The sequence below is a fragment of the Chionomys nivalis genome, chromosome 10 (genome assembly GCF_950005125.1).
Source record: "Chionomys nivalis chromosome 10, mChiNiv1.1, whole genome shotgun sequence".
Classification (NCBI taxonomy): Eukaryota; Metazoa; Chordata; class Mammalia; order Rodentia; family Cricetidae; genus Chionomys; species Chionomys nivalis.
This window is the reverse complement of record NC_080095.1, coordinates 26,638,915-26,650,522: the sequence shown is the minus strand read 5'-3', so window position 1 is coordinate 26,650,522 and position 11,608 is coordinate 26,638,915. Positions and strand designations below refer to the sequence as shown.

The window sequence follows — 11,608 nt, the reverse complement described above, 5'->3', positions numbered from 1 at the left end:
TGGGGGCGACAGATGGAGCAAGTGGTCACATCTCCAACAGGAAGAGGAGAATGCCGGGGTGGCCAAACTTGGGATCTTGTAACAAGGCTCTCAAGAGTACTGAGGAGTCCCCCCGAGAGGGACTTCTCTTGGGCACCATTAACGACTCAAGGCCCTCAGTGAGGCCCCTCCTCCAAGGTTCTCCCACCTTCCACAATGCCATGCTTCAGAAGCCTTTGCACACCAGGGACCTCAGGAGATCTGCTCAAACCATGGGCAGGTTCATCCCCACTCAGGAGTCTGTCCACTCCATGCAGCCAGGAGCAGCCAGACATAAGAGAGATTTTAAAGATGAGGTGAAATCAGTAAAATCTCTCTGAAGTTGAGCACCAGGGAATTCACTGGTTCTGAGCTCTGCTCACGTTTTTACATTTATCTTTTTAAAAATCACATTCATCTGTCTATCATCTATCTGTCTATCTATCTTTATCTATCTATCTATCTATCTATCTATCTATCTATCTATCTATCTATCTATCTATCTATCTATCATCTATCTATCTATCTATCATCTATCTATCTATCTATCTATCTATCTATCTATCTATCATCTATCTATCATCTATCTATCTATCTATCTATCTATCTATCTATCTATCTATCTATCATCTATCTATCTATCATCTATCTATCTATCATCTATCTATCTATCTATCTATCTATCTATCATCTATCTATCTTCTATCTTCTATCTTCTATCGTCTATCTGTCTGTCTATCATCTGTCTGTCTATCGATCTACCTGTCTGCTTATTTGTGTGCACGGGTGTGCGTGCTGTAGTGTGCACTGGAGGCCAGAGGACAACTTGGGGTGCCGGGTCTCTCCTTCCACTACGTGTATTCTGCGGGATCAGACCGCCCTGCACTGCCATCTTGCTAGCACAGTTTTTAGGGGTTAGGTTGAAATTAGTTCTCTCTGGACAACCATATATCAAGATTCTAGAGGGATTTGGGTCGCCTGTGTCTTTTCATCTAGGGGAAGCTTGGCTCTCTTTCCAAGTGGGGTCCTCCCTGCCGATTTGAAGATGGGAGGGTCTTTCTTGTGCAGACTGCTTGGGCCTAGTCATCTAGCGTTTTGGTCAAGCACTCAGAATAGAGTACCTCAGACTTGTCTATGACAGGCACCTTCTTGTCAAACATGACCTCCTGATGTAAATAAAGCACCCCCACCCATCCCTGAGCTCCTTCCTGGCAGCTCTAGCAGCCATCTGTTCACACCCTGGTTTGCTGTATGTCTTCCCAGTACCCAGTTCAGACACCTTGCTCCCCAGTCCTGGCCTCTGGGTCTGTCACACAGGATGCTCCAGGCGCAGAGGCTGGACAAGAACGGCCTCACTGCCACCTGAGATGGGGTTCACGCCAGGAGACTCAGGGAACTCCATCTTCAGGCAGCTAACCATATGTTCTAGGATGAAGTTGAGAGTCAGCAGGGTTGGGGTGAGACTGAGACCCAGCTTGGACTCTTTCCTTCTTGACCCGTGGAGCTGTGTGGGTATGTGTGTGTGTGTGCCAGGCTCAGCTCGTGGTCAGGCACTGGAGGAGACCGTCCTGCCAGGCCGGTCACACACTTGTGTTTGTGAATTCATGCACAGATCTGTTCTCCCCGTGTGGCATGTGAGAAAACTGAGACTCTGAGAGGCCCAGTGATCCACCTAAGGCTCCTCAGAGCTGGGGAGCAGACCCATGTAAATACCCCAGCCCAGAGGACACCGTAGCCCAAGCCCTTGGCTCTCAGGACCCTGCCTCAGGCAGCTGTGATCAGGGCCTCAGGTCAGTCCCCAGATCTCAGCAGAACCCAGAACCCAAGCATGCTTTGGGGCCAAGAAAGCCAAGGAGGTGTGAGACCGGTGGACAGAATGGGCCAGGCTCTGTGCCAAACACAACCTACCTTTTCACCTTGTCCCTCACAATAGCCTCTGTCTCCATGACAGCGGCACTTACCTTCCTTCTGCATCTATGAATCCATCTGTGGAGTGGACAGGGGCGCCTTTGGCATATCCCAGGTGACATCTTCAGCCTTGTACAAAGAGGGACACCCTTAACAGGGCTTGGGCAGGAGAGCAGGCTGTGTGGGGACTAGTCTCTATGAATACGCCCAGCAGTCCTGAGGCGAAGTCACTGCCTCCATCTTGGAGACTGGAGATGAAGGTCCCTTCTCCTTTAGAGGTGACATAAGCAGTCAGAACTGGGATTCCAGCCAGATTTGTGTGCCCCACTGCCCAGTGGTCGCTACTGAGCCCCATTATTTTCAGGGAGTGTTAGGGACCAGGCGGCAGATTGGATATGGAGAAACTGTAGACTGCCAGATGGCTAGCTGAGGCTCCTGGTAGGGGTGAGGAGCGGACCTGCAGAAGAAAGTGCCCATCACCTTCCTGCCACCTTGTCTCCAGCTCCAGTCAGGACCCGTGCCTGGGAGGAGTCCTGCCTGTACCCACTGAAGCTCTGGATGGCAGCTCTGCTGAATCCTCGGTGTTCTCTGCCTAGTACCCCACACTCCTGATAGCTGCCTGCGGACTCAAAGCTTAACCCAGAAGATGGTTGGGGAGGGGCAACTGTCCCCATCTGGCAGACAGCCCTGAGAGGGAGACTCGGGATCACTGGGAATACGCAGAGCTGGTGGGAGTCTCCTAGGGCAAGCCTCTGCAGAGGGGGCCACAGCCTGGCTTTCTGGAAGCCCCAATGTCTGGCATGGGATGTCTGCAGGATGTCCCTTTCCGGCTTCCATCCGGTGGCAGTGACGTGTGGGTGGGAACAGCAGGAAATGAGTGACTAGTGGGGCAGAAAAACTGGCAAGAGCCGAGTGTTGGCTCCCCTGCCTGTGTGTGTGTGTTCAGGATGCATGGGTCTCCGAGGCCCCAGGCATCCTGTCAACTGCTGGGGACGCAGGGGAGGCCATCGTCAACCCACACAGAGACACCCCCCCTTGTACAACCTCCATCCTGGCCTTGGTTGGGAGGGGCAACAACGAAGCTGGTTGAGATCTAGAAAGCAGCAGATGTTGGGATGCTCCCCTCATGAGAAGGGCATCAAAGAGAGGCGGCAGGCCACATGGCTGGCTCCTCTTAGGAGGTCCCTTTATTGCCCCAGGCCTTCAGCCAGTGTGTCACTTATTCCAGCCTCGTGTGGCTGTGCTGGGGGCTTTGAGGGCAGGGTGTCCTCTGGGCTCTGCCCTTTGCTTCAGCCGTTCTGGGGGTGTCCCTTCATTGATCCACCCAGCTTCCTCCAGCTTATCTTGCTTTATAAGAAACACATCCCTGCCTACCTTCTCTGAGATGGCAGCATGGCCCCTCACTATGCCCGTGGCCTGGCTTGGTCACCACCCTCTACCATGTCTATATTCGTCTGCTTTTCCTCAGGACTTGTCTCGGTCACAATCAGCATGGCTGGAATTAGGGTATCTCGCACATGGCCCAGGCCCCAAAGCCTCTCTCCACAGGGCAGACCTTGAAATCTGGCAAAGGCTCTCAGGCTCGCAACTCAATGCCCTTTTTGGCCACATAGTTCCCCAAGTGAGTGTCTTGACCTTTCTATGACTCCTTACCCATGAAGGAACGAGTAAGTGAGAGAGCAAGTGATGCCCTTAGCTGAGAAAGGCATGGAGGTCAGAGAACAGACGAGACAGCCCAGGGCGGCTGGGACTGACACACAGCCGGGTGTAATGAGGAGCTAGAGGCTGGGAAGGAAGGTGTAAAGAGTTCACCCAGCTCAAGCTGCTGTCTGAGGAGATGGGGGAGGACCTCACTGTGTCCAGACAGACCGTCCAGAGCAGGCCCTGGAATGGGAGAGTCTACACCCCACAGATGAGCCAACAGCTGTTCTCTTCTCTGCCAGCTTCGTGAGACACAAAAGCCAGGGGTCCATTTAAAAATCATTTTTTTTATTAACATCATCTTCCTGTTTAGCCAAGTGTCTGTCATGTATAAGGAATGTCGGTAAATATTCCATTTGAAGCTTCTTTGTACATATTTCCATCGATAAATAAACTCTGAATTCACATAAAAAAGTTAAACTTAAATAACTCATATTTCCTTCTCTTGTAACAGCCATATATTGGTAAAATATAAATATTCTTAGACTCAGGCTTTGCTCTAGGAGAACAGTAGGAGAACAGTAATTCACCACAGGGTACAACTGTGGACGACAGACCGAGAAGTCGTCAGCTGGTGTCCTGGCATGGACGAGTACTGAGGTGGGAACCAGAAAATTCACATTTGGTGTTGGGCCAAGGAAGGGGCAGGAGAGGTGGTGGAGGGGACAGAGGACAGGACAGTTGCTTTCAATACAGCACTGATAAAAATAATCCCTTCTGCCGCAGAATTTTAACCTGGAATATATTCTACATTCGCTGATTAAGTCCATAATCATCTTACTTAAAACTCAGGTGACAACTAACTGAATATGGCACATAATCCATTTTGAATGACATCGGTAGATTCAGAAAACGATCATGGATCTGGCAAAAACGACAAGAATGAATGAATGCAAGAGGGGAGAGCGATGATTCAGGGTTGGCGTGGTTCCGCTGTGGTCAAACATCCATCCAGGGCCTCGATACTGCAGATCCGCCCACTGGGCGATGGAGCATCCTGGGCCCGTGTGGCAGGTGAGGCGGGTGGCCCCTCAGAGCACTCGAGGGATGACAGTGAAGGGTACAGCAGGGCTGCTGGCCTCCAGCTCCAAGGCCGTCAGGAAGCACTCGGTGGCTGCTGCGTCGTTGCCCTGAGCTTGGAGGACCTCGCCCAGCCCGTTCCAGACCTCATGGGCCGTCGAGTTCACCTGCACTGCGTCCCGGAGGATCTTCTCAGCTAGACTGTAGCGGCCCAGCTGGTGAAGGACCAGGGCCTGTGGAGACAGAGTTAGACACTCAAGGAGTGCCAGGTACCTACCTGACCTGGGCTCCTGAGTAAGGACCCTGGAGGTAGGAATGTTATCTCTTCTCTAGACATACAGCAAGTTCTCACCTACTCTTGGGCTTAGGGGCAAGATTTAAGACATTGTTTGACCACATGAAACTGTGGAAATGCATTTACCTTTGACAGCAAGCATGGCAGTTTCATCCAAGTGCATGGTAGCGAGTGTGAAGGCTTCAGTGAGACAGTGTCAACAAAGCAACCCTCCCCAACAAAAACCAAACCAAAATAACAACTATACCATCCCCAAATAAAAAACTAAACAAAAGGCAATTTTATATTTATATGGTTCATCTGAAAATGTATCAAGAATCAACCGATTAGAAAGTCTGTGGTGACCCAGTGTGGCTGATCTGCGGTGTCCTAGCTGACACTGGCCTATGGGAGGAGGTCTGTCATCTGTGGCATCACTAGTTATGACATTTACTGCCTTAATCAGGTGCCTTAAGCTAATGTCCAGTGCTCAGCCGGCACAGTCGCCTTTCAGCTTCCGTCAGAGTGTATGTGTTGGCCACACTCTTATGTCACTAGCCTTTCCTTCCTAAGGAGACACACTGAGGCCATGGCAGCCTTTGCTCTCGAGTGTCACAAAGTCATCGCCATCTTTCCAGAAACTGCTCCTCTGTTCTTTTAGGAACGCCACTTTGTAGACTACGCTGACCGCGAATCCGTGCCGGTCTCCCTGCCTCTGCCTTCCAAAGGCACATGCGGCTACTCTTGACCAGACCGTCAGTCTGCTATGCCCCGACAACCTCTAGTAAGATAGATTTACTGAGAAACCCTCATGGTCTGTTTATTAACAGACACGAAGGGATTGATCTGGGTGGAGGATGAAGGGTGGGGGAGCCCAGAGTCGTCAGCATCCCTCACAGTGGCCTTGGGTCATTTGAAGAGTCCCTCTTTAGAGTAAACATTTCCGAGGTGGCAAGCAGAGGCCATGACTCCTTTTACAGTTCTCAAGCCTGCTGTACATTTTCTGTGAGGGTCAGCTTTGCTGGTCCGGTGCTCCAGAGGTCAGTAGGTAACCCCCCCATCCCTTCCATCTCTGCAGTGAGTGGTCCTCCCTGCTGAGGTCTGCATTTCTAAGAGGAGTGCAGTGAGTGGTCCTCCCTGCTGAGGTCTGCATTTCTAAGAGGAGTGCAGTGAGTGGTCCTCCCTGCTGAGGTCTGCATTTCTTTAGAAACCCAAGGTGAGGCGGATTCCCCGCATTCTTTAGAAGACTGTGCTGCTGTCATCTTCTTTGAACCAAGGCTCTCCTCCCCTCCTACATTTAAGCATTATTACTTTTGTGCATATGTGTGTTCAGGAGCCCGCAGAGGTCAGAAGAAGGCACAGCACCCTGGAACTAAGTTACAGTTGTTTGTGAGACACAGTTTGGATGCTGGAAACCGAAACTAGGTCCTCTGCAAAAGCAGTAAGTATTCTGAACTGTGGAGTCATGCCCAGCCCCGAAGTTCCTGGCATTAAAATTAAATTCATGAGTAGCTGTAAATCTGGAGGGGGTTAACCCTCCAGAGGACTAACTCCTCACAGTGTACCATGACTTGTCCAGTCTTAAGGAGTTTACTCTGTCTTGGCAGACAGGTCTGGATTTCTGCTGCTATGCAAGACACAAAGCAGCTAATCCTGCCTGCCATTCACGCTGTGGGGCACTGGCTCTGCCTTACAGGGGCCATCAACTATGTTCCACTGAGCCACATGGCTATCTTCTAGATTGGCATCATGCTGTTGGAATTTCCACAACTATGAGTCATATTTTAATAGGTAGGATCACAGGCTTTCCTCTCTACCCTTTGCTTTTAAATATTTCCTGACCACCTTGCCTTGAACTGTTCAGACAAATGCGGCAATCCTTTGGTCAGTCCCTTGGGGAGCCAACTGTACAGACAAATGTGTCAATCCTTTGGTTAGTCCTTTGGGAGCCAACTGTACTTCTACTGAATTTCCATGTATGCACGGAGAAGCTCACAGCTTTAAGATGATAATCTTCCTGCCTGAGAACACGGCATGACCTGACATCACTCAAATCTAACCCCAGCTCACCCAGTAAGTCTTGCTCTTTCTACACAGTGTGTGCTCTCCCAAAGTGGGCCTAGCTTTCTCTCCCACCAGGCAAGAGCAGTGGGCAAAGTCTGAGGAGCGGAAGTGGCAGGCACAGTGGCACAGCAGCGGCAGTTGTGGCCTGAGCCCCTCAGGTAATGGCACCCTGAATACAAGAGCGGGCAGTGCTCACTCTCAGAGCACCCACGGAATAAGTGCCTGCAGCGGGTGGTACCTAGGCCCAGCGGGCAGCTTCAACTGCCTCTTCCCTAGGACATGTGCTCTGCGGATACCGAGACAACTGCACTGACTTCTGAGTCACCCGCTGGGACGAGCGGGTGGTCAGTGGGATGATAGCCCAGAAACCTTGTGGAGGTCCTCCACGGGGGCTCCAGAGGGAGAATCCTAGCTCTGGGGTTGCGGGGAGCAGGGTTCAGGGTGTCTTGGTGGGTGAGAAGGAGGAGGGAGCAGAAGAGGAAAAAGAAATGGAGGAGGAGGAGCAAGGAGGACTGGTGGTGTTGGCAGCGGCAGCGAAGCCATCAAAGAGACCTAGTTCCATGGGTTTCTTCTCAGCCTCTCCAGGCCTCTTAGAGAGAAGGGAACTGGGAGGAATAGGAAGATATTCAGCTGTGGGGCTGGCCTTCCTGAAGGAATGAGTATGATAACTAAGTACAGATAGCAAATGCTTGCCCAGTGTCTGCGGCAGGCCCAGCCCTGTCCTGTGTGCACTGAATTCCGTAGGGGACATCATAGCTATCTCGGGAGGCATGCTAAGCCCAGCATGTACCAGGCTGAGGGATACTTTCACTGTCTAAAGGGCAGTGAGCTCCAGCTGTGCCATTGTATCCGGTGGCTCCAGCTTTTCAGGTGAGCAAAAATGGCTCCCCCAGAGTAGCGTGCTACTGGGGTGCATATGGACCACTGCAGAATCCCTTTTCCTAGCTCCTGGGTTTGTTCACACTTCTCTGTGTGAGGATGGATGGTGGGGGCGATGGCAGGTGGTGGGACAACAACAGCACCCACTGTCTGATGCCGCTCCCCACCCAGACCTCCTCTAGGAGAAACATGACAACCCAACATCATCGCTTGCCAACCCCAGGGGCCAGAAAGCCACACATCAAGGCTAAAGAGCTCCCATCTGCTCCTTCTAGAAGGTGCTATCAGTCTAGCTCTCCCTTGAATCTTTCAGGTAGCCAACAGGAGACAGATGCAAACAGGGTCTGTAAGAGGGCAGCAAGCAGCAGTGTGGAGGGGCCACAACAGGGGTCCATTTCGTCTCCCAAGATGCATCCCGGTATGTCATGATTCTCACACTTGAGAAAAGGGGACTGGGTGGCTTTCCTGGTGAGGAGACACAGTGCATGCCTCTGGCAAGTGCCGAGGGAAAGGCCACTTGGAGGGCACAAAGGCATTCCTGCTTACTTCTCTGCAGTGGGAACAAGATGCCTGTTCTGCGCTTTGGGTCCAGAGGCTCCTGTGGCTTTCAGAGGTGACCCAAGGTTGAGGCCGTGGCTGTGGCAGGGGCTCTGCGGGTTCTCTGATAGCACACTCCAGTGTATGCAGGCTACATCAAGTAGCCACACTGTTTTCTTTGCTTCTCACCTGGGTCACAGGTTGATGACCGCATTGGTCCTCAGCATGCTACGATTAGGAACCGGCTCCTATTCAAAGGACAGGATTCTCTGGCTGTGGCCTGCGGCTGGGGAACATGCTGCTCATTTAGTCATGGCCCAGGAGGACTCCTTGCCTTCTATTGCTTGGGCTTGCTGGGGTGTTCTGTTAGCTAAAAAGTGGGCCAGTGTGGGAACCTGGAGGACGGTTCTCGCAATGGCCGCTGGTTTCACTTTGCAGCAGCAGCTACTGATCACAGTGCAGCCTGCTGTGAGGGCTCCAGGGTACAGAGCAGAGGACATTACCCTGCTCAGGTAACCTTGGAACAAGCAATGTGTTTTCTGGAATTGATTCCTAAAGTTGGAAGCTTATGGGGGCTGCAGTGTGGACTTGTCATGCCAAGCCCATCTGGAAACTCAGCCACACTGTAGGAACCACCACAGTATGCTCTTGATAAGCAAAGGGTTGGCCAGAAGTAGCTGTGAATGAGCCGTGTGACCCAGGCCCTTCCATGCCCTTAGAGGCCTTCTTTCCCTCCTCTGGCCTTGAAGAGCAATTTTAACCAGAACACCAACACTGCTGCCAGGCCCACAGCCCTGCCGGTTCTCTCCAAAGACCGGAAGCCTCAGTCCGGAGCTTTGCATTTAACTCTTCTCCCTGTCAGCAGGGTTTAGTCTTTCCATGGTTCTCAGAGCTAGGCTGGCTGCCAGCAGACACATTGCTGAGCCCCTCACTTCCCCTACCTCAGTCAGTCCAGCCCTTCCTGCTGGAACTCCAGTGCTGTCTAAGTTCTGCGTCCCTATTCCCTGAGGAGCCCAGGATCCACTGCCCCTCACAGGTAGGTCAGGAGCATGGGCTCTCAGCCCTCCAAGAAACAAGATGAAGGGAAGCTGACGACATGACCCTCGAACTCAGTTCCCTCAGTATCAGAGCGAACACAACCCATGGGGTGATGGTCCAGATGTTCCGGGACACCAACGTGTGGTGCAGGCCTGTCTTAAATAGCAGTGAAAATGTCTAATGACACCAGCCCCTTCCCGTGCTAGGTATTGGCTCCACCCCCCTCATCCCGAACAGGGTGTATATTAGTACAGATCTGTGCCTTCGGCAGGGCACCTGCCCTGGCCCTGTGAGCTGCGCCCGGAACTGTGATGCATGCACGTGTGTGCTCTCACCATTGGGTCCCCTCATTTTTGCCGAGCTGCCTACTGGTCCCTTTTATCAGACACAAATGCAGACAGCTTCCCAAGCTTGTAATTATTCTAATCAGGTGTTTTATACAAATAAGATCTTGGTGATGCACCAAATTAGAAATAAAAGATTAAATTAAACCTGTTATTTCAAATGTGATAAAATGGACTTGGCTAGTTTGAGGGCAATTAGCATCCGCCTTTTTGTGGTGGTAATTACTGCCCTAGACTCAACACCTTGCCACGTGCCTAGGGAGTACACAGGAGCTCTGGGAAGGCTGCAGTTCATGGAGTCATGAGCCTACAAGGCCAAAGGTCCTTTAGGGATCCTGGGCATCTCCATGGTACTCTACCCAAGAGCAAGGGCAGCCATTTGCTGAGCTCAAGGCATGCTGCAATCTCTTGCCTGTCCCAGGGGTACAGGCATGGGGAGAGAAACCATGAAAGCATCCTTCTCAAAGAGCCATTGCTAAGAATTCATGTGCTCAGCTGTAGAGGGGGCCAGGTGTCCTGTCTCCAGCTGGCTGTACTTTTCCCAGGCAGTGTCTGGGGAACGAGTATTGGGCGCTCTCCAGGCAGGGCATGGAGACTCGCGCTCCGCCTCCCTCCCCACACTGTCTCCAGGTAGCCCATCTGTTACTCACTGGACTTTTAATAGCTCTGTTCCCACTTCTAGGTCAGAAATGCCATCAGTGCAACCCTGCAGGAGGCAGGGTTAGGGCAAGTGGTTCAAGGTAGTGATGTTTGGTGGCTCCTCAAAAACCACAAGAGGACAAACACCCGGGGCCAGCAGCCTGAGTGAGGTTTTAGTGTGTAAGGAGTTGATGGTAACTTCAAGAGTGTGCTTAACTGTCCTGACAGATTTTATATGGTTGCATAGAATCCCCTCCAGCCCCACTTCCTCACTGGGCTTTCCTGTGGGTGACAACAGGGCAGGGACCAGGTGAGCTCCATCATCTCTGCACCTCCACGTATGTGACAAGGAATCAAGACAGAAAGGGTAAATAATCAAGCCCTGAAAAGTCTTGGATTCAAGAACATGTTTAACTGAGGACCGACCAATGCGCTGCGCTGCCCTGGCTCTTCTTGCTGGCCTGGGAAAAGGTGAAGGGTCTTTCATTTTTGTACCCATGCATTGGTATAGTTGTGTGGTCAGCTGAAGCAATGTGAGACTTTGCTTCAGAGAGCTGGGGCTCAAACACAGAGGGTTTATGCGACAAATAAATAGGCCGAGTCTGCCTTCATGGCAGTTTGGAGAGGAGGACCAGCACACATCCCTGATCAGAAAGAAGAAAATAAGCTCGGCTCATTTCAAATCAGAGAATGACAGTGACCTAGAGCAGCTCAGAAGCCACAGGGAACAATGGTTTTGACATGATGGCTGGATAATGGCACTGGAACACAGAGCCTCAGGCTGCCCTGGGCCTCACCACAGCCTCCCTCCTCCTCTGAAGCATTAGAAGATCCATCTGTTCTAGGCATGGGCATTTTGTGATGCAGCTCAGGGGACAGGATCAGCCCACACTGCTTCCCACTGGCTCCTGCAGAAGGAACTGAACGGCACCTGTAGGTGGCAGTGGGGGCTGCTCTGGTTTCTCTATCTGATCCCAAGAGCCATGGGTGAGGGCTGGTTTACACTGGGCTGTCTTCTGTTTCCTTTGTCTGCTCTGAGCGGAGGACAGGCAAGTGCATGTGTCCAGGACAATCATGTCAGTCTGGAAGGCTGGTTCTATGCTTGGTGGCCTCAGTCCGGTCACCTGCCTGCATTACTCTGCCCATGCCCGCCAGAGCGCACTGCAGGAGGGGTTTATATACTGTC

At 51.8% G+C, this 11,608-nt stretch overlaps 1 protein-coding gene across 8 annotated transcripts in view; it reads right to left on the bottom strand.

Annotated features, from left to right (window-relative positions):
- Window positions 1-3,894: 3,894 nt before the first annotated feature.
- The window catches only part of Ttc7b (tetratricopeptide repeat domain 7B), a 215,232-nt gene continuing 207,518 nt past the window's right edge, over window positions 3,895-11,608 (bottom strand). For all 8 annotated transcript variants that reach the window (XM_057782135.1, XM_057782137.1, XM_057782136.1 and 5 more), the window contains one exon: window positions 3,895-4,880. In XM_057782135.1, the coding sequence (XP_057638118.1) occupies window positions 4,659-4,880 (222 nt within the window). In that variant the 3' untranslated portion in view covers window positions 3,895-4,658. The remainder of the gene's footprint in view (window positions 4,881-11,608) is intronic.